Source organism: Triticum urartu, chromosome 4A (genome assembly GCF_056163025.1).
Source record: "Triticum urartu cultivar PI428250 chromosome 4A, HENAU_Tu73, whole genome shotgun sequence".
In the NCBI taxonomy this organism is placed as follows: Eukaryota; Viridiplantae; Streptophyta; class Magnoliopsida; order Poales; family Poaceae; genus Triticum; species Triticum urartu.
Genome location: NC_141876.1, coordinates 465691204 through 465714912, shown reverse-complemented (window position 1 = coordinate 465714912; position 23709 = coordinate 465691204). Strand labels below are relative to the sequence as shown.

General features: G+C 43.4%; 2 protein-coding genes across 2 annotated transcripts; one reads left to right on the top strand and one right to left on the bottom strand.

The window, feature by feature from the left end:
• Positions 1–5257: 5257 nt before the first annotated feature.
• Positions 5258–6012, bottom strand: DSI-1VOC (dessication-induced 1VOC superfamily protein). The gene is made up of 2 exons (XM_048717597.2): positions 5746–6012; positions 5258–5656 (listed from the first exon to the last, which is right to left on the bottom strand). Exons 1-2 carry the CDS (start codon positions 5871–5873, stop codon positions 5368–5370), a joined length of 417 nt encoding a protein of 138 aa, XP_048573554.1. The 5' UTR covers positions 5874–6012; the 3' UTR covers positions 5258–5367.
• A 202-nt stretch (positions 6013–6214) lies between these two features.
• Positions 6215–6692, top strand: LOC125553961 (uncharacterized). The gene has a single exon (XM_048717598.2). The coding sequence runs from the start codon at positions 6276–6278 to the stop codon at positions 6543–6545; it is 270 nt and encodes an 89-aa protein (XP_048573555.1). The 5' UTR covers positions 6215–6275; the 3' UTR covers positions 6546–6692.
• Positions 6693–23709: the final 17017 nt, after the last annotated feature.

Below are 23709 nucleotides of genomic sequence, written 5' to 3'. Positions count from 1 at the left end.
CTTCTTGAGACCTCCTATTCCACGCTAAAAATCATGGTATTGCTGCTATAACACTCACATGGGTCGGCCACGAGCTCTCGCTTGCCCAACTTGAGTCCCTACTCCTCTCACTCAGTTAGCCTTTTTTTGCTCGCCTCACTGCTAGCTCAGAAAAATCAACTATCTTTTTTATTTAAAAGCTTAGTTTAATTAAAATATTTTCAAGGATTTTAAAAAATATAGTGAATTTATGAAACCATGAATTTTATAAAATGTTCACAAATTTAAAATATATTCATGGATTTCAAATACTATTTGCAAATTAAATAAGTTCTCAAATTTTAAACATGTTCACAAACTTTCAAAAATGATCGTGAACTTTTAAAATATCCGTGAATGTAATAAACATTAATGAAGCTAAAAAATATTGAAAAATATTTTTTAGTGTTCACAAATTTTAATAACCTCTTATGAATTAAAACATGTAAAAATATTAAATAGAGAAAGAGAAATAAAACTAAGCAAGAAACAACCTCTTACATGTGGGTCCGAGTGACCCCACCATCCCCGGAGCACGAGAACGATTCAAATCATGGGAGCTTAGTATCTATATAGATTCCATAAGAAGTATCTCTAGATGTAAAGTAAATTTATACCACTGTAATTTATTATTAGACATTTTGTATTAAGTTACAGATGCATTATAAGTACTTTTTATTTCAACCAGTAAGTAGTTGATAAACACCAAACACTATTTAAACAATAGATGAAGTCAAACGTCATATGACATACCTATATAATGTTTCTATGATGTAAATTAAGTACAATACGGTTGCAAATTCATATCATATTTAGCAATGTCCAAAGAATGTCATGCAAATGCGCCTTCGCTCCCCCCCCCCCACTCCCCCTTACAAAAAATTCATTTTTGTCATATTTTTTTATCATACAAGTAGGAGCCCGCCACATTTATGAGTGTGTATTTTTGTCATAATTATCATCATGAAAGTGTCACATCCATGACAGAAATTCAGGCCATAATGTCACGGATGTTTCTTATTTTTTAGTGAGGATAATCTAGCTATGTTTGTGAAGACCATCATCATGTGACCACTATGTATACTGTCTGGTCCATGTCTTTTATAATAATATTACCGGATTAATAATAGTTGAAATGTCTATTGGTTAACTATGAACTATCCACATTATCATAATTTTTCTTTCTAAATGGTCGTTGAATTGCCTTCCAATGTGTACTACAATCGCTGTTTTACAGTCAATTACTATATAAACATTATCTCAGCCCTAGGAACATTAAATACAATTTCTATCTAATCCACAGTTTCACAATTTTCTCAATCAACTAACTATCAGTTTTTTTTGCAATTCTCAGCTCACATTAGCTTCTTCACAGCTCACAACACTTTTTTTCAAAAGAGTTCTTAGCTCACATCAACTTTCTCACAGCTCACAACAACTTTTTCAAAAGAGTTCTTAGCTCACCTCAGCTTCCTCACAGTTAGAAATTTTCTTTTCTTTCTCACAGCTCACAACAGTTTATTTCATAAGAGTTCTTAGCTCACATCAGCTTCCTCACAGTCAGAATAATTTTACGAAACTCAGCTTTCTCATAGCTCATAACAACAAAATTTTCAGAAAATTTCTCAAGTCACATCATCTTTCTCATAGTGATTTCTCGGGTTACATCAGCTTTCTCATGGCTCACAACAGCCCGCACCAACAAAATTTTAAGAAGATTGTTCAAGTCACATCATCTTTCTCATAGCCCATGAACGAATTTGTTAGAATCTTCTGAGCCATATGCTATTTCGGTCAGGAATCACGCACCTCACGACGATTTTTTTTCAGAGAATAGAGCCATACGCTATTTTGGTCAGGGATCACGCAGCGCTGCACGCACAACGGTACAGGCAATCACCAATTCATGACGACCTTTCAGAGTAGCCAGGGTAGCGGCCACGCTACACGGCGGCAGAATTGCCGCCAGGAGTGGCCTCTGGCCACCGCCTCGGAGCCTCAAAGGGCACAACCGAGGTTCTTAAAGCGATTGGCAAGTTGCGGTGTGCCTACCTCTGGGCAGGATCTGACACGGTTAGTGGCGGCAAGTGCAAGATTAACTAGGAGCATGTCTGCAAGCCAAAGGAATATGGGGGGCCATGGCATTTTGCACCTTCACAAGTTTGCTGCCGCCCTCCGGTTGAGGTGGCTATGGCTTGAGTGGGATGACCCACCTCGTGCGTGGTGTGGATTGGGGACGCCTTGCACGACATCTGACCGCGACCTTTTCGCCGACTTGACTGAGGTCAAGATCGGCGATGGACAGAAGGCTTCCTTCTGGGAATCCTCTTGGCTTCAGGGTGTCAGGCCCAAAGATATTGCATCAAAGATTTTCGATATTTCACGCAAGAAAGGTGTTACGATCGCCACGGCCTTAAGGGATGGGTACTGGATAGCACAAATCAACATTGACACTGGCCTCACTCTAGAACACCTTCAACAATTCTTGGCCCTTTGGGAGAAGCTAGCGACTATGGCCATTCAGCCGGGTGTCCAGGACTTTATAGTGTGGAAGTCAACCAATGATGGGCAGTACTCTGCAAAGTCCGCTTACTTGACGCAGTTTCATGACCTCCCGCTCTTAAATTTGACTGCTACGGTCTGGAAGGCGTTGGCTCCCCCCAAATACAAATCTTTCGCCTGGCTTGTTATTCAAAACAGAGTTGGGACGGTTGATAGGCTTTAAAGGAGAGTGTGGCCAAATTGTGACAAATGCCCACTCTGCAATCAAGTGCAAGAATCTGCGGCACACCTGACCTTCAAGTGTCGTTTCTCTGTTCGGATTTAGAATGCAGTCTTCTCATGGCCTGGGCTTGTTATCCCCTCTGCGGCACACCTGATCTTCAAGTGTCATTTCTCTGTCCTAATTTAGAATGTGGTCTTCTTGTTACTACATGTGAAACTAGACCATGAAAGCGCGCGTTGCCGCGCCCGTTCATCTTTAAGAAAAATATAGAAATTAAAGAAACATTTGATAAAATTTAAATGATTCAAATTACAATATTTCGGTATAGATGTTGGGGCATAGTTCGCAACCATTACTTAAAAAAATTATCTGACTAATCACATAAATTCTCTTTTCATGTTTGTCTTATATTACAATCATCAGAATGGTTGTCTTGTTTGCTCTGGCACATAATTGAACTTTTCAAGAGTTCTTCGGTGGAATATCTTAATGGAATTGGCTTTCTTTTGCTAATAAAATGGAGTTAGCTATCTTCTAAATATTCCAAGCTTCCAATACAATTTTTTACTTAAAAAGAACTTAAAAGTTAATAATTGTATATTGCCACGAACAAGTCTAGAAAGAATGATCCGACAAAAATTACTGTCTAACACCTCTGTAGCAAGTGCCACCACAAATTAGTTTTTTGAATGCTCTTGTATGCTAGTTACCTGACATTCCTTGTGCGCATCTTCTTCAGTTGATATGCATCTAAAAGACATGCTGCTAAGTAGCTATGATTAGTCCCCTAAAAAAGTAGCTATGATTAGGATAACATAAGCTAAGTATCTGATTTGTATGCTAACAAATCACTTGGGTAACATGAAACAACCTTGGCCAGTGTACTCAGAGATTCAGGTATAATCTATCTTTACGGATATATATCAGAAGAGAAAAACGAAGGTATAGCTCATAAGAAGGATATTTGTCTCCTTTCGCAACATGAATGACATTGCTACATCAATTGTTTGGTTAAATACTTTAGGGCATCATTGCTGAAATTTGACTTATGACAGAAAATGTCCCACATGAGTAGGAAGCCGTGAACTGGAAAATCCAGGGGTCAGAACTTCCTATAATTCAATGAGTACAAAAATAAAAATAAAATACTTAAAATCTGGGAAAAACCTGCACTTAAACAACTCAACCATAAGCACAAAGTGGAAGTGGAGAAATAAAATCACCAAAGGCAAGAGCTCACCTGGCCTTCCGACTGTTTGCGTCGTGAGGACTAATGAGTAAGTAAGTAGATGCGTTCATGCGGCTTCGTAGCCCAGCCATTATGCCACCATCTGTCCATATCGATTGTTACCTTGCCTCTCGTTGGTTGCTGGTTGCGCCTCGCACGCGATCTTGCCTACAGCCACCATGGAAGAACTCTGCTGGGCAGGACATGGGAAATAAGAGACCCACCGTGGGGACCTGCAGACGAAGAGTAGAGGGCGAGTACATGGCATCCACACCGAGGCAAACAAGAGGTAGAAGATCTCTGCCGGGACGGAAGACGGCGGCGGCTCCAGACAAGAAGTAGCACCACCCCGCCTGGATGGAAGGCGGCGGCGGCCCAACGCCGAGGAGGAGGCGAGCAGCTCGAGGATAGGTTTGGAGACCCGCCCTGTTAGAGGTACCTCATGGGCCTTTTACAAAACAGCCTGATTAGTGACAATTAGTGTAACTCGTTTTCCGAAGCAGCAGCCCAGAAAAGGTGCCTTTCAGCAGTCAGCGTTATAATTGGAACGGCCGGGAAAATCTTGTGCGTAGATGAGAGTAATTCAACGACTTTTGACGTTGTGGGGGCTCATAGCTAGCTGAGTTATACTGTTTATTAATGAGAAATCTAGAATGAAAAAAATGTTCGTGTCTTTAGGAGCAAAGCAATGCGATGCCGGTGGTGACTATCATGCCACGCATCAAAGAGGAAGTTTCTATTTGGCCGACTGCGGGCGCTAAACATTTGTGAAATAGGAAGTTTCTATTTGGCCGACTGCGGGCGCTAAATATTTGCGAAATGTAATGCCGCCAGAGTAATTGTTTTGTTTTTCTTATGTCAAAGAGGAAATTTCTATTTAGGCCCAGTAATTGTTTTGTTTTTCTTATGTCAAAGAGGAAATTTCTATTTAGGCCCACTGCAGGCGCTGCCAGAGTAATTGTTTTGTTTTTCTTATGTCAAAGAGGAAATTTCTATTTAGGCCCACCAGAGTAATTGTTTTGTTTTTCTTATGTCAAAGAGGAAATTTCTATTTAGGCCCACTGCAGGCGCTGAGCATTTATGTAATGTAATGTCGCGAGAGTAATTGTTTTTCCGCCGCTTGACGATGTCTGTTCTGAAACCTCTTCTTAGTCAAAGGGCACAGTGAACGGCTGCGGAGTGTGGACTGCACTACTGCAGAGCAACCGACAAGACCAACCGACTAGGCTGAGTAACTTCTACGTATTTTTGCCGGCGGCGGTGCGTGGAAACATTAGATAACTTGCTGTCACTGGACATCGCGATTTATTATTTGGTATCGACAGAGTACAGCATTACGAGTCATTACAGTAGACACGAGCACAATACATTACAGTAGACACGAGCAAGTATGCCACTACTCGCGGACGTGGCTCCCAAGGCGCACGGTGATCCCGTCACAGTCCCTGACGTAGCCGACCTTCTGCCCCCAGTTCTTCTGCTCCGGCGCGCTCACCGGCACCGCCCCGTTCTCCACGGCCCGCCGGTACGCAGCGTCGACGTCGTCGTAGTCGAAGCAGATCTCCACGGGCCCTCGCTCACGGGGCGACTTGGGCAGCTGCACCTCGCCCGTGAGCGCGTCCGTCTCCCTCTGGTGCCGCGGCGTGAACGCGATGGTCGTCGAGCCGGTGTCCAGCTCCGCCCACCTGCGCGCACAACAGACGATGCACAGACATGTCAGGTTGACCCTGCAGCCAGCTAAGTAGGCCTAGGCGCAAATGGTGATGGGGATTACTTGTGCGAGTCGTCGACCCGGCGGACGCTGTAGTTGAAGGCCTTGGCGTAGAAGGCGGCCGACTTGCCCACATCTTCGACGTAACACACGATGTACGCGAGCTTAGGTCTCACCGCCCCAGACGCCATGGCTCGTCCCTTCCGTGCGTACGGGTGCTACTGCTAACCACTTTGAGATGGCTCGGTGTTTGCCTTGAGCTGTTGTGTCTTCCTTGGCTCTATCGATTACTGGCGCTCAGCTCTCGCCTGTGGTTTGCCTTTTAATGCGGCCCGGAATCGCCGCTCCGTCGGCAGCTTGGGAGGTGGCGCGCATGCATGCAGTGTTCTGGACTCTTCTCTCCACGTTTCAGATCGTGCCCTTCTTCTCGGTGACACGCGTGGACTGTGGAAGGTTCAGCGGCTCCTCAGACCGAATTCTCTGTAGGTGGCACTGACACGTAGCCACGGACCACGTCCTAGTTTAAGAAGCCGGGAGCCAACTCGAAGACGAACGCCAAAGTCCAACCCACAGCCCAGCACCATCGGATCGCCATGTCTGGAGCCCAAGGCGCACAGCCCAAGGGAGCTTTCACGGCGACCACGTACAGGTCGGCGGCAGCTCCCGACGGCCCGGAGGAGCGCCACCAGCAGCAGCAGTCGCCAAGGACAGAGCTACGGTCGAGCAAGGACGAGCATAGGTTACCGGTGAAGATGCTCGAGGAGAGGGTCGAAGACGCCACTGGGAAGGGCGGCCCGGTGTTCGGCGCCGGCACGGAGGACGGCAAGCCCGACCTGGGCGTCACAGGCACCGGCGGAGGCTAACCGCTAAGCTAGTTGTTACATGGCGTGCTTTGCGCAGCATTTGTATTGAAGCATAAACTGTGATGTACTCGTAGTATGTAGAGTAACTTCCAAGGAGTGGAATAAGATTACGAGATCAGAATAAAAAGAAAAAAGATTGAATTCCAAGGCGACTCTCCTTTATCTCGAAATCACTAGTTGAGAAGTGCTCGTTGTAAAGATCACTTCAACCCCCTAAGTTGTGACGTCATTTGTCTGTCATCCGGGAGTCTTCCTTTTTTATATAGACCCGTTTATTTAAAACATTGTCTCTCAAACCGTGAGTCTAAATCTTAAACCGCTTTTACTGTTAAATTTCTTACGTCGAAAACTAGATCTATGTTAATAGATTTTTTTTAGAAAAAAACCAGCTGAAAAAACAGAAAAAAAAACAAACCGAAAGCATTGTTTTTTTTCCCTTCCTGAAAGAGGCACGTTCGTGTGTCTCACGAAATTATAATTGTGTCTCTCACGAAAACAAAATCATGACTCTTGCAAAAGAAAAAGAAAAAGAAAACACGATTTTTCTTCCATTTTCAAAGAGGTACAACCCTAAACGCTCGTGAAAGAAAAAAAATAGAAAACATGTTTTTCTGCTTCCGAGAGGTGTGGCCGTGACTTTCGCGAAAGTACAACCGCGCCTTTCGCGGAAGCAAAACCGTAACTCTCGCGAAAGAAAAAAAACAGAAAGCGCGTTTTTTTTCGTTTCCGGAAGGCACGGCCGTGACTCTCGCGAAAGCACAACCATGCTTCTCGCGGAAGCAAAACTGTGACTCTCGCGAAAAGAAAAAAATATAAAACATGTTTTTTTTCGTTTCCAAGAGGCACGGCCGTAACTCTCGCAAAAGCAAAGCCGTGCCTCTCGCGGAAGCAAAACCGTGACTCTCGCGAAAGGAAAAAATGAGTTTTTTCACGTAAAAAAATATTTTTCAAAAAAAAATTGGTTGAAAAGCTAAGGAAAACCGGTAAAAAACTAAAACGTAAAAAAACCGTTTAAAGAGCCGAAAACGTGTATGAAAAAATAAAGAAAATAAAATTCAAAAAAACGCCCAAAACACGACATGTGACGAACGACTGAGAGCACGTCAAATGACGCTGATCATTGCGAGGCTCCCGAAAAAGTGCTCGTTAACTAATGGCTTTCCCTTTATCTTCCTCCTCTTAAGTCATCTTTCCTATCCTCTTCTCCAACCGTGGCGCCCCGCCTTTAGCGAGGTCTTGATGAGCCCTCCCGGCGATGCGGCAGCTGACCATCATCGGCAAAACGAAAAGTCCTACCCACTGCCGCTCCTTCTCGCCGACGCGGACTACCTCGCCGTCTTCAGCCGGCCACCCTTCCGAGGTTAGCCTTCCCTCCCTGCTGGGCCTCGGCCCAGTTGAGCATCCCGTTAAACCCCGCCGGTGGGCAGTGCGTACATGCCGAGCGCTTAACCTCGTGGGTTCTGCTCTGCAGGCCGGGCTGTTAGTAGTTAGCTCCGTTTTATTCTTTCATTTAGATTTACTATTTTCAGAAAAAAAATACCGGAAGCCTTGCATAAATAAAGTATGTAAAATCAACATCGGGCTGTAAAATGTTCTACATGAAACTTGATTAGTAGTATAAAAATGTGTAGATCATAATTATGTCATTTGTATCCATGTTTGACTTGTTTAACTTGTTTTTACTATGTAATTAGCATTAACAGATTAATTAACATCCACGCCAAAAAAACAGATTAATTAACATATCTAATTAATAATAATTAATCCTACCTCATAATTAACTGATTAAATATGTTGTTTTGATCAACATGATGAATAAATTTAACTTTGACCATAAACCCCTCCATTTCAAAATATAGTGCGTCCCCGGTTTTCGTGCTTTAATTTTGACCATAAATTTAACCAACAAGACCGACTGCGGCGGGTGCAAAAGTTCTACCAATGAATTCGTCTTCAAAAGAAGTTTTCAATTATATAATTTTTGCTCCCGCCGCAGTCGGTCACGTTGGTTAAATTTATGGTCAAAATTGAACCTCCGGAAACGCGAGTGCACTATATTCTAGAATAAAGGGAGTAATATGTTACTTACATGCATATTTGCATCAACTAAAATGAAATTCATGATTAAACCATATGAGCCCTTTTAATTATATACGTTTGAAATGTTTTATATAATGCTGACATTGCCTCATAGCACATGGTGGCGCACCTACCTGTAATCTAAACCACAATCGATGTACATTGGGATGTGAACTGAAATCGCTCTTAGGTTTCCTATTGAGCCAATACAATTTTAATACAAACGAATCACATGGCACTGTAGAGAAGTATTGGTGAGTTAATGTGTGTAGATCATAGGACATGATGTTACATGCCAGAAGTTAATGCGCATATTGACTTTGTGTCCATGCATGGTTAATTCATGCGTCTTGATAGAGAAATGATGTCAGATAGTTACTATGTAAGGGCAAGAGCTATGGAGGCAGAACTATACAGGTGCCCTAGCTTCCACATAAATTTTTGAAGCTTAAATCACAGTGTGAAATAAAAACAGTACAATGCTGCAGTCTCCCTTGTGGTCGAACTCTAAGTTTCTCTTTCTCAATTTCCAAACCGCAAAAGAGCTAAAGCGAGCGAGGCTTGCCATGGCATTGGTTATGAGAGAGTTGAAACAACTTTTAGTTAGGGAAGAGGCAGCCTCCTCAGCAGACACTCTTTCGCTCTGCAAGCAACACATTTTTCTAGTCTGGACCATCAAATCTGACGTGGAGGACCGTTGTAAATGTGTTGGAGCTAACAGTATGCCATGGTTTAATAAATGAAAACAAACGACTGCATGCAACGTAATTAGTGTTAATTCATCTTTGTTCTTTGTTGGACCATGAAGATAAACAGTTACATGTGGCTGCAATGATAAATCAGCAGGCAACGTTAGTACTAACAAACCCGGGGTCGCTCTTGCAAAAAGATTTTAATAAAGAAAGCTAATAAGATAGCTTTTTATAGGAGAAGAAGTCCTTGGATTAGTATAAATAAATCTCCTAGAATTATTATCAAGAAGTTCTCGGGATTTCACTAGAAATAAAAAATAGAAAGACGTAATTTCGTGGAATTTCTACCAATATTCCAAGAATTACAATATTGGAATTCACATTCTTTTTTTATTTGAAGTTTTAACAATAATGAAATCCACTATTTATTTTAATTATCCCATGATGCGATTCTCAGTTTTTAAAGAAAACACATAACTTTATGGAAATATATTTGATCTCACATTTACTAAATCTCGGAAATTATTAAATGCATTAAACATAAATTTATATTTAAAGTTGATCCGATAATACAGTTTTAAAACTGACAAAAATACATAAACTTGTGAAAAATATTTGTAAAGTTGAATAATATTGCAGTTTAAAAACTTGGTACGAACTGAACATTAGATGTCGCATGATTCAAAACCGTGGTTTCAACAAAAATCCGCTTGCATGTCATTCACGATTTAACGATGATGTCATTGTTAGTTGTTGGGGGCTGACACGTGAGCATGGGGATGAGTTGGCGAGCGGAGGGGCAGTTTGTGCAAAGAATACCTCCTTATACTACGTAAACAATAAAAGATAGACCTTACTATAACAAAGAATACAAGCCGGAAATCCAATTCGGCTCTTGAGAGCATATGCTCTTGGGCACCTTTTTTTTGTGCAAATGTCAAAAAAATTGAGAAAAAAATACATGGGTTGATTGCCACACTCAAATGCTACCTACAAATCTTAAGGGGGGAGATTAAGAAGTTTGGCATGAGCCAAAAAAACAAGTCGAACGCCAAATGTTACACGTATTTTTGTTTTTTTCACCGACGAAGCACTGCTATCAAGTTTCACATGAAAATTGCCATGCATGCTTGTTACACTAACAAGAACATCTCCACAAAAGAAATGGATTTTTTAATATTTATTTTGAATTTACTGTTGATACGAGAGCATATGCACCCTAGAGCCAAAACGGCCATCCCAATACAAATATGCTGATGTAGCGGTGTAAATCCATATGCATATTGAACGGTGAGATATCATGGAGGCATCTCATGGAGGTAGCCCGCAAGTGCTCGTATGCATTTTCGTATATAATGCTTCCTTCTCTATCTAAATTGTTTAGGTTAGTTTTGGCTTATATCCGTAACCATCTTATGCTATGTTCATCCATGTTAACAACATTTAAAGCGATTTGAGTAACTAAACAAGATTGAGCCCTTTTCCTTCGAATGTGGGGTGTAGTTATATTGCATTTTAGTTGCAATCACACTTCACTTAACTTGTTTAGTAATTGTATTTGATCATGTGCACCTCATCCATGCCAGGTCGTGTCATTGCATATCATAAGCATGTCGGATCTTTACCATAGTATAAGATCCATTTGTTGATCGATTTTTAGTGTTTTGCTTCTTCGCGAATAGGATCCAGAGATGACGTGAGATATGAGCAGGGAGTAATCATCTACCAAGCGTGGACATTAGGCAAGCAAAACCTCCTTGTCCATTCCGACACATCCTATGCTTTCTTCTTTATTCATGCCTTAGACTAACGACTCTTGACAAGACTAATGGTCAATGGGACGAAAGTTTTAAGCTGTTGTACACCTACAAAGCTGAGGGTGAGATGACAAGTCCAGGATATGTGGTAGATATTGACAAGCATATTGTGTAGATGGAACATAAAGGAAGGAATGCTTTAGGAGGGCTTTTGCGTGTTTCAAGACTTCTTGGCAGGGGTTTCTAGATGGTTGCATGCCCTATCTAATTGTGAAGGCTACTTCTGTGAATGGAAGATTTAAAGGAGTTGTTGCTTGGGCAGTTGACGTACACAATTGGCTTTTTCCAGTTTCCTTTGGTGCGTTGGAGATAGAGTCGGAAGATAGTTGGATCTGGTTTTTACAAAATTTGCGCAACATTATAAACCATCCACCAGGATTGGCTACGCACACAGATGCTTGCAAGAGTTTAGAGAATCAAGTTAATGTGGTGTTCCCTGGAGTGGAGCATAGGGAATGTATGTGACACCTTGTAGCTAATTTTAACAAGAAATTTAGGGGGAGTTTATGAGAGGAACCTATAGATAGCATGATACACATGTTGTTTGAGGACACATGAGCACCACTTGAGAGTGTTGTATGCTAGAAATTCTTTGGTGCATGACTAAATGGAATCACATCATGGCATTTGACAAGATTAGGCAGATGATAATGATATAGATGGATTTGAGTAAAAGAATTATAGATATACAATATACTGGCCATGTCATGCTCCCATCAGTTATTAAGGCATTGCATGTCAAAGCAAGAGGATTGAAGATGAAATGTATTATACAATCGACCTATGTGGCTGAGGTGATATATAATAAGAGTAAAAATAGGGAATGGAGGTGTCAAGTGGATTTTGCAAGTAGGACGTGTAGTTGTGGAAGATCTATGGCCAGCCATGCATACATGCCTTGTTCTTCAGGACTATTATAGTGGCCTATTTTGTGTGAAAATTGTAAAGGTCAAAAGTTTCTGTTACTTTCCTAATTCTACCTCTCTCCTTCCCATTGCTTGGCCCTCCTGTGCGTAGTCGACTAATAACCGTGACTGAAGCTAACTGTAGGGTAGAGCCCGGCGAGTACACCCATATTGCACGGGGAAAGAGTGGGGAAACACCAATGGAATAGGAAAAGAGGATTCGGGTTGAACATATAATACGAAAGGCAGAAACGTAGAAAATAGCATAACTTTAGATAACTTACTCATATCCCGTTGGAATCGGCTCGGCTTTATGGCACGTTTTCCTTATCACCATCAACGCATTACAGGTGGAGGATGGAGGTGGAGGCAAATCAATAATTTCTTGCGCTGGCGTCAACATGTTGTTCAAGCTGATGTGGGTATGATTTCGTAGCTTCTTGTAGCTATGGGCCTCTAACTCTATCGCATTTCCTTCCTAGTTGGTTGGTCTCTCTTCTTGGGTCCTCTTTTTGTGAGGTCCGATGATTAAAGGGTCGTTGTCCTCTTCGCTACTGTTACTATGGTCATGTTCATCCTTGTCACTGTGAGTAGCCCCTTGTTGCCGTCTGTGGCACCGGTGAGGTGCATGTCTATTCTTTGTCGGCCTCCAAAACAATTCGCGTCTCCAAAAGCGGCAGCATCGAGATAAGGTCTTTGAAACCATGTCATTGAAATGAAAGCCGAATAGGTGGTTAGTATCATGAGCAAGGACAAATGGATAAATAAATTCTTGTTGGATGCCTACATTCAAAGGTTGGTTCGTGTGGCTGTATGGAACAACGGAGGTCCCTAGAGGCATGTTCGTGGCGTTATCAGTCACCAAGCTGGCGCCCATGAGCCGAAGTTGCTGCATTAGTAGTTGTTCATTATCTTCCGGCATGGATCGTTGGGCCCAGTGTAATCGTACATTGGGTGCACCCTTGCCTCAAGAGGTTGGATTCACCTATCCATCCAGATAGCAGGATACGAATGCCGGCAAGGCCATCGACTTTTCGTTTCTCGACCTATTGTTGAAGGACATTTACATCTACTAGCTCGACTTCAGAGGACCCTACAATCTAGGATGGACGTAGGTCGGGAACATCGACTTTAGGTGGAACATCGTCGCAGCAAAACCAGGCCTGCTGATACATCTCCAACGTATCTATAATTTTTTATTGTTTCATGCTATTATATTATCAATTTTGTATGCATTATATGCAATTTTATATCATTTTTGGGAACTAACCTATTAATCTAGTGCCCACTACCAGTTGTTGTTTACTACTTGTTTTTGGTTTTACAGAAATCCTATACCAAACGGAGTCCAAACACGACGAAACTTTTGATGATTTTTTCTGGACATAAGAGACCCTAGAAGCTTCGGGGACCAGAATACCTATGAGGAGACGACAAGGCAACATGGTGCACCCTGGGGGGTGGGCGCGCCCTGATGTCTTGTGGGCCCCACATGGCTCCGTCTGACCTAATTCCAGCGTTATAAATTCTCAAATATTGGGAAATCCCCATAGCATCCACCGAAACAATTTTTCCACTGCCACAAGTCTCCGTTCTTCCGCAATCCCATCTGGAGGTTCACGGGTACTTTGGCGAAGGGGGAATCGATCACGGGGGGCTTCTACATCAACCTTGCTGCACCTCCGATGATGTGTGAGTAGTTCCCATAGGACCTATGGGTCCATAATGATTAGCTAGATCTCTCTCTTTCTCTCTCTCCCTCATCTTCAATATAATGTTCTCTTCGGAGTTCTATTCGATATAATCTTTTTTACAGTGCATTTGTTGGGATACGATGAATTGTGGTTTTATGATCAGATTATTCATTGAAAGTACTCGAGTCTTTTTTAAACTTTATTATGTTTGATTGTTGTAGCTATGTAATGCTTTCGATCTATGAGTTTTCTTTGGCCAAGTTGATGAGTAGATCTTTAGTGAAAGTGGTGCATAGTAGTAGGTTCAATCTTGCGGTGTTATCACCTAGTGACAGAAGGGGTTGCAAGGAACGTATTTGTATCATTGCTGCTCGGGGGAAAATGATGGCATTCAATCATATGCTTGGTTTTATTCTGTCTATATTATGTCATCATACTTCATGTGTTACTTTGTTTGTCGTGAACTTAATACATAGAGAGGCAATCATAGAAGAGCTCTCGAAGTGGAGTAATAGTAGTAGATGCAGACAGGAGTCGGTCTACTTGTCACGGGCATAATATGTATGTACATGATTATGCCATGAATAACGTCGTAACTATGCGCTTTTGTATCAATTGCCCAACAATAAGTTGTCTCCCCAGTGCATGTCATTTTTATGAGAGAGATGCCTCTAGTGAAAATTATGACCCCGGGTCTATTTTAATCATATTGGTAAAAAAACCTTGTTGCAATTTATTTACTTTTATTTTTACTTTGCAATTTATCTATCTACTACTATCACATTTGATCCTTGCAATTAACGAGTACAAGGGGATTGATAACCATCTTGCCCGCGTGGGGTCCAAGTATTTGCTCTTGTGTGCGTAGGTACTGTCGAAGGTTGTTTGTGTGGTTCTCCTATTTATTCGATAACTTTGGTCCTGCCGAGGGAAATATTATCCGCTACTATATTGCTTCACCATTCCTCTTCGAGAAAATCCCAACGCAGCTCACAAGTAGCACCTGCTCCCACGGTTTGTTGGGTCGCTTAATTCCATATTGAAATAGATGGATCATGGCTTGGGCTGAATATGAGCTCCACTTCACTCCCACAGATTGTGCTCGAGGCTATTCCCTCGCCCTTTCACCCCAAAATGTTCTTCCACTGCCAAACTAGGCCTGCATACCTAAGAAGCACTCGCACATTGCAACAAAGCAGACAATGTGAAGTATGCCATTGGGAGAGATATGATGAAGTTGAATACTATAATAGAATAGGAGAGCGCGGAGGCAATCATGGAGAGGTAGATCCATCCCTCGTAGGATGAATGATGTCAGCAACACCCGCTTGGATGGTTGGGTTTTGGAGCCGCGTTCGGTGGTGCTCCGTCACGGCACGAGCTCCATGCCGATGAGATTTTCCCGTGCATGCTCCATTATAACGGAAGCCATCCAATGCCTCTTGATGGCGTTCACCCGTGCCTCCGCTAGATTGGACGGTCCCCTTTGAACAGACGTCTTGCCTAGCCCAGCAATGTTGTCACAGACATGTGACATTGGCTTTCAATTTGAATTGCTACGTGCCATTGCTGGACGGCATTGGCGAGTGGTTTTGAGAGGGAGCGTAGGGTAGGAAATGCAGTAGGACTTCATTTACTAGCAGTGGCGAAGGGAGTGAAAGGAGGAAGATGACGAAACATGAAAAGATCTGTCTACCACGTACTCGCCCCTCCTCTCGGTCGATCCAAGAGACGGTCGTCGTCCGTGGAAAGAGAGTCGTAATGATGACCGTTTGCCGTCCCATGCAATAATTGAGATGTCTAATCCCATTAGCCACAACACATAATTGCATTTGCCTTACCCAGAGACGCATCGCTCTGTGTTTGCATTTATCTAGACGAGGCACTGTGTGGACTAGTGATACGTCTCCGTCGTATCTATAATTTTTGATTGTTCCATGCCAATATTATTCAACTTTCATATACTTTTTGGCAACTTTTTATACTATTTTTGGGACTAACATATTGATCCAGTGCCCAGTGCCAGTTCCTGTTTGTTGCATGTTTTCTGTTTCGCAGAAAACCCATACCAAACGGAATAAAAACTGACGGAGATTTTTTTTGGAATATATATGATTTTTGGGAAGAAGAATCCACGCGAGACGATGCTCGAGGGGCCCACGAGGTAGGGGGGCGCGCCCCAGGGTGTCAGGCGCGCCCCTGACCCTCGTGGCCACCCCGTAAGGCGGTTGGTGCCCTTCTTTCGCCGCAAGAAAGCTAATTTTTGGATAGAGATCGTGTCAAAATTTCAGCCCAATCGGAGTTACGGATCTCCGGGAATATAAGAAACGATGAAAGGGAAGAATCTGAGAACGCAGAAACAGAGAGAGACAGAGAGACAGATCCAATCTCGGAGGGGCTCTCGCCCCTCCCACGCCATGGAGGCCATGGACCAGAAGGGAAACCCTTCTCCCACCTAGGGAGGAGGTAAAGGAAGAAGAATAAGGAGGGGGGCTCTCTCCCCCTCGCTTCCGGTGGCACCGGAGTGCCACCGGGGGCCATCATCATCACCGCAATCTACACCAACACCTCCGCCATCTTCGCCAACATCTCCATCACCTTCCCCCCTCTATCTACAGCGGTCCACTCTTCCGCAACCCGCTGTACCCTCTACTTGAACATGGTGCTTTATGCTTCATATTATTATCCAATGATGTGTTGCCATCCCATGATGTCTGAGTAGATTTTCGTTGTCCTATCGGTGGTTGATGAATTGCTATGATTGATTTAATTTGCTTGTGGTTATGTTGCTGTCCTTTGGTGCCCATCATATGATTGCGCGCGTGGATCACACCCTAGGGGTAGTTGTATGTTGATAGGACTATGTATTGGAGGGCAAGAGTGACAGAAGCTTCAACCTAGCATAGAAATTGATGCATACGGGATTGAAGGGGGACCAATTTATCTTAATGCTATGGTTGGGCTTTACCTTCATGAACGTTAGTAGTTGCGGATGCTTGCTAATAGTTCCAATCATAAGTGCATAGAATTCCAAGTCAGGGATGACATGCTAGCAGTGGCCTCTCCCACATAATACTTGCTGTCAGTCTAGTAAAGTAGTCAATTGCTTAAGGGACAATTTCGCAACTCCTACCACCACTTTTCCACACTCGCTATATTTACTTTAGTTGCTGAAAGTGTGTTATATCGACTAGAGGGAGGGTGAATAGGCGATTTTTATGAAATTCTTCACTGAGGAATTTGCCGGTGAGGAAATTCCTTAGCGAAGAACTACTAGCAGCGGAATAAGTACTCAAAAGTAAACGTAACAGAAAATAAACATAGTCATCATGATGAAACGAAGATAGGCACAGAGTACAGGAAGCGTAATCACAGGATAACACAGGATGAAGACAAACAGACTGAAGAAATTGAACTGAGGAAATTGAGAAAGTCTTCAGTCAAAGTCTTCAAACACAGATATGAACAAACACACAACACAGTTATGAGGAAATAAAAGAGTTGAGGAAATAGAACCAGTAAGCTTGGTGAAGACAATGATTTGGTAGACCAGTTCCAACTGCTGTCTCAGTTGTACGTCTGGTTGGAGCGGCTGAGTATTTAAACTCGAGGACACACAGTCCCGGACACCCAGTCCTGAATACGTAGCTCAGGACACCCAGTCCTCACCGTATTCTCCTTGAACTAAGGTCACACAGACCTCGTCCAATCACTCGTGGTAAGTCTTCAGGCGACTTCCAAACCTTCACAAACTTGGTCACTTGATGATCCACAATTCCTCTTGGATGCTCTAGACCATGACGCCTAACCGTCTGGAAGAAGCACAATCTTCAAAGGTAACAAGCATCGGATCCACTCAGGATCAATCTCTTCAGTGATGCTCAATCACTTGGGGTTTGTAGGTGTTTGGGTTTTGGGTTTTTGGTTTTTCCTCACTTGATGATTTTCGCTCAAAGTCCTCAGAGGATGGGTTGCTCTCAAATGACAAGTGTCAGTTTCTCTCGGAGCAGCCAACCAGCTAGTGGTTGTAGGGGGCGGCTATTTATAGCCTAGGGAGCAGCCCGACATGATAAGACATAAATGCCCTTCAATGATATGACCGTTAGGTGGATAGATATTTTGGGACAGCTGGCGCATAGCACAGCAACGGTCGGAATTTTGAGTAGCAAAATCCTCAGGGCTATCATGTTCCTCACTGTGTAGGCAATCCGCACTGGCGAATTCCTAACTCCTCAGTCAGGACAAATTCCTCAGAGACCAGAAGAACTTCATCTCTGTCACTGAAGAAATTGACTGAATTGTATGAGATTTCCAATGCTTCACTCGAAGGGATTAGTAGGTGTAGGATTTTGAGTTGAGCATCACATGGAAATTTTTCCTTAGTATTTCCTCGACCCCCTTTAACAGTACGGTGTTTCCTATGACTCAAGAAAGAGAAAAACAAAACTATGAAAACGAAAGTCTTCAAGCTTCATATTCCTCGCATGAATATCAAGTCTTCACGGACACACCAATTTCTTCACTTTCAAAGTCTTCATGAAAGTCTTCAGAAATACCAAAATCTTCAGTCGAAGATATTCATTTTTAGGGGTCGACTTTTCCTGTAAATATCAAACTCCTCATAGACTTATAGACCTATGTACACTCACAAATGCATTAGTCCCTTAACCTATAAGTCTTCAATACACCAAAATCACTAAGAGGCACTAGATGCACTTACAATCTCCCCCTTTTTGGTGATTGATGACAATATAGGTTAACTTTTCAACGGGGATAAGCATATGAAGTGTAACTACTGATATTGAGGAATTTGATTGCAAGATATAGAAGAACTCCCCCTAAAGATGTGCACAGTGAGGAATTTCCTTCGAAGCAATGCACACTTGAAGAGTTGAATCACGGGGATCTCCCCCTATATCTTGTAATTCATACACGCATTTAACATATAGTATGAAGAAGTTGAAATGCATGATGAAATATGGTGCCTGATGAAATTCAGCATGCGTGCAACAATATTAACGAGGAATAAGCATGCAGAATAGTGCATTAAAAGTATCAGAGCACAGTGCATCAAAAGTATCAGAGCACCATCGGGTTTATGATTACAACTCGATCCAATAAAGTTTCAGAAGAACGAGAGTTGTAACTTAGCAAATAAAAAACGCCCATATAGTAGACCCGCTTGAAGACTAACTCATATTTCTCCCCCTTTGTCATCGAATGACCAAAAGGATCGAAAATGAGGACTAACGCCCCTGAAGATAATCATGTTGATGAAGGAGCGCCAACGTTGTTGGGGTCGTTTGTTGATGTAGGGCCTGCTGCAGTGTCGTCCAAATCTTCATGTTCATCAGTGTCGCGCGATGAAGAAAATGAGCTGGCCACCAGAGAAGGAACTTGGACCTTCTTGAATTTCTTCGGTGGAGGTGCAGACCAGTCAAAATCTTCTTTGAGACCCATGTTCTTTAGATCTTCTTCACTATATAGATGTGACAGGATTGCCCAGGTGCGACCGAAGACTTGATGGAGGTAGTAATGGTTTTTCTTCACTGCATTCTGTGTGGCAGTCATGTTGTGAAGAAGTGAACCAAACTGACGTTTAACCCATTTGTGATTTCGATCCACCTTCTGGTGAAGACTAAGCAGAAGTTCACGGTCAGTCATCACGCGCGAGGCAGTGGCTTGAGGAGTGGACTTAGGTGCATTGGCAGAGTCATGTGTGGCCAGAGTGATCATTGGTGGAATAAGATGCAGCTTTGCAAAACTGACCATCCAATGGACGAATGCCTTCATCAATTACAGCTGGTGCCTTGCCCTTTCCATCAACTGAGGACTTCAATTGGGGGCAAGTAGCTGAGGTGATTCTGGAAATCAGCTTTGTAGTTGAGTGAAGACCTTGTCCTGAGGAATCTCATAATCCAAGGTGCATAAGGCTTCAGCTCAAATGGAGATAGTGCAACATTGGCCATAGTCCTCATGAAGAAATCGTGATAATTGACAGGAATGCCATGAACGATGTTGAATACCAGATTCTTCATGATGCCAACAATTTCCTCATCAGATGAGTCGTGGCCTTTGATGGGACTGATTGTCCTCGTAAGAATACGATAGATAGTTCTGGGCACGTACAGCAATTCCTTCACGAGGAATTTGGTTCGTGGTGCCTGACCTGGTTTCAAAGGCTTCATCAGCACCTGCATGTAATGATGTGTGAGCTCAGGTTCACCATAGATGCAACGAGCTTCTTCAAGGGGAGGACTGAGTGGTAGAGCATGAAGCAATTCAGAGGCTGGTGCAGTGTAGTGAGTGTTTTCAGACATCCAGTCCAGCACCCATGAATTCACATCTTCAACATCTCCGGTGATGTGCAGCGTTGCATAGAATTGAAGAATCAGTTCTTCATTCCAATCGCAGATGTCAGAGCAAAAGTTGAGCAGTCCAGCGTCGTGAAGAACACTGAGGACTGGTGCGAAGCACGGCAGAGATTCCATATCCACGTGAGGAATATGCTCATGGTAGAAGATTTTCTCTTTGTTGAACAGCACTGAGGAATAGAAATTTTCTTGACTGGCAGTCCAGAAACGCCTCTTCCTAATGCGAGCAGAGTCATATGGGTTGTAATCTTCGAAGAATACGTGCTCGCCGAAGAAATCATCAGCCTTGAACTTTTGCTTGCGTGAGAAAGGATCCTTTGGCTTCGGCAGAGGAGTGTCAGTGAGTTGCATCACGATCTCAGGAATCTCAATCGCAGGTTCTTCAGGCTGAGAAATTTCTGGTTCCTCCTCAGTGGCAGTCTACGTCGTTGGTTATTCAGCAGCAGCAGTTTCTTCAGCGCTAGTGGCTGGAATTTCCTCATGGACAGATGCAGTGGGATGAGTTTTTTCAGAGCCCATGTGAACAGTTTGTGTGGGGGACTGAGGAATTTGCTGTAGAGGGGTGAACATTGGAGAGTTTGGATGCTGACTTTCCCAGAATTCATCACTGATTACGGGTGTGGAGCAGCCAATGTCCACATCTTCATCTTCCATTTCTTCAACGCCAGCCTCTTTAGCTGTGAACTGAGGCATAGGCGAGGAGATGATAGGTGTTGAAGGGATTGCATCCACTTCAATTTCTTCATCCAACGGTTCAGACGAAGCAGCAGAAGGAGTTTCTTCATCAGATCCGCTGGGTATCACATATTCTTCATCAAAAAGAACATGGTCCTTTGATGGCTTGGTTGAGATGGGAACAACATCAATCGGATTTGCAAACGAACTTGTCATAGGCTTCATTTTCTTCGGAGCTGAAGAATCTGAAGCAGCTGATGCTTTCCTTTTCTTCACCGCAGCACGCTCTGCAGCCTTGGTCTTCTTCACGTCTGATGTAGATGGAAGAATTGGAGTTGAAGTTGGTGCAGGAGCAGCTGAGGAATCTGGTTGACTTTCTTCAGGCACAACTGATGCAGTTGCGCTGAGTTCTTCAGTTTCTTCAGGCACACCACTAGTGGGTGCCCTGGCAATTTCTTCAGCGGCTGGAATGCAGTCATCAGCCCTGGAACTCACATTATCTTATGCAGCCTGATTATCATCAGCGGTGCTGGCATTTTCTTCAGTAGGTTGAGCAAATGCTTCAGCCTGAGGAATTTCCTGTTGCGTTGGGGCTACAACATTGGAAGTGAAGTTATTCGCAAGTTTCACAAAACGAACCTTGGCTCCAAGCCAATCAGAGTGATATGCGTCAAAATTATCACTGAGTTTCTTAATCTCAGTCTGAATAGTGACAAGTTCTTCAGTTGTCATAGAGACAACGTTTTTCTTCAGATAGCGCTCTTTCTTGTATTGCGCTTTCTTGATCTGCCTGGCCTTCTCAAATTTCCACTTTTCTTCTTGAATGAAGTGGGTCAGCATGTGACTCTGGCCAGGAGTCAGCTTGAAGTCAGGCAAGGGAGTGTTGGGGTCCTTGTGCCAATCATCAATGTAGTCGAGTATTAGCTTGGGATCCAAAAGCAGTGGAACTTCTGATCCTTTGGCTCTAGCAGCCCTGACTTGCCTGTCTCTAATGATTTTTGCAAGTTCATCATCATCAGCTTCGTCTTCATCAGATGGCACTTGGAAAGCGACTTGCTTTTTTTGAGGACTTGGGCGAGGACCTCGTCCAGCAGTGGCCTTTGTCTTCAGCAGTGAGGGACCAGTTGAGGAACTTGGTGCAGCTGAGGAACTAGCTGAGACACCTGAGGCAATGGAGATGCCGATAGTCCTTTGGCACGAAGCGAGATGCACATGTGCTGAGAATTTGGTCGGAACAGCTGAAGGCTTTGGCGTAGGAGCTGAGGACTTTGGAGGAACATGAGCAGCATGAGGAATTGGCCGTGAGGGCTTTGATGATTCTGGCCGTGAGGGCATTGCTGAGGAACTTGGCCTGCGTGCAGGCTTCTTAGACATAGCCTTCTTTGGCTTGACAGCAGAGGCAGCGGCAGCGGCAGGGTCTTCATTAAATTTCCTCACTGCTTCTCTAGCTTGCTTAGCCAACTTGGTTTCGCGCTTGGCCCATTCATCAGGATAGTCCTCACCGCGCTTGAGGCTGGTGGGATCTGCTATTTGGCCAGGTGCCAATGGAGCTCTTGGGCATGGAGGATTGAGTGCGAATTTCTTCATGTACTTAGGAATGACATATCTATACTCCCTCCATTCTCTTGCCCATCTCCTCTCTATCCTCTGTTTGCGCACTTTGCGCTCATTCTTGGTTTCCTCGGTAGGTGTGCAGTACCCAGCATATATGTCATCAGGGATTTCAAAAGCTGTATTTACCTCAGGCCTCTTTCCTCCCTTCTGTGGCCTTTTACCATCAGCCATTTTCTTCAGTTGAGGAATTTGAACAATCGAATTCTCTGAAGAAGTATGCAACTTTTCTTCGAGGAATGCTGCAAATGAGTTAAGTTGATGAGAACCTAGTGATTCAGCAGCTGACATGTGTACCTGTGAACAGATTATAGTTGCGAGGAATTTAGAGAGGTCATATGCGTTCTCAGAAGGTTTTTCAAAAAGAACAAGTTTGAGGAATTTGACCAGATGAGTCTTGAAGATTTTCACTAAGTGTTCTTTGTCTTAGGTTCTAGAGTTGTATAGATCGAAGATCCACACAATTGAGGAATCTTGAAGAAAAATGATGCTTAGAGAAACGAATCAAGAACAGATGACTTGTGAGGTGTTCAGTGTGTGAAGATATGAAGAAAAACACTTTTGAAGATTTTGTAGATAATCATTCGAATCAACAAGGGCAGTAAAAGTAACTTTTAATTACCCTGGATGGAGAACACGACGAACAATGAAGTGAAGAGGTGAAGTTCGTCTGTGCAGATCTTCCACGCCCTAACTTGGCGGAGGAAGACGGCTACGGCGGCGGCGGAGTGAAGATTTCCGCGGTCGAGGCAGTGAAACTCTTCCTCACCGGCAGCGATGAAGTAGCGGCGGTGCTAGGGTTTGAGAAGCTCGAGCTGGAGAGAGAGGTCGAGTGGAGTAAAAGAAGTGAGGAAGGGAAGGAGGGGTATTTATAGCCACGGTGAAAAACTGCTCGCCCGAAGAAATTGGACGAACGTGCCCCTGACCCTTCTCATTCGCATGACATGTGGCACCCACGTAGTGAGAGGTGGAGATCTTGTTAGATCGTGGGTGAGTGGATAAGTGTATCGTGGGATGCAGAACGGTTTGAACGACAAAGCCGAAAATTTCGATAAGATAGGTTTTAAAGTTCCGTTCGCAATTTCTTTAGCTGACAAGGACACAGTGAAGATTTTGAACGAGTTTCAAATAGAACGCACATGAAGAATTTGTGAACAGATTGGGTTGAGTAAAGCATAGAGGGGAAGGGTCCGATCACATACACTTAGCAGAAAACCAACTTGAAAAAATAGCAATAAGTGAATGCTGTAGAGGACATAAACTCATATATATATATATAGCCAATGAAGAAAAATGACGGAACCAGTGAAGACTATG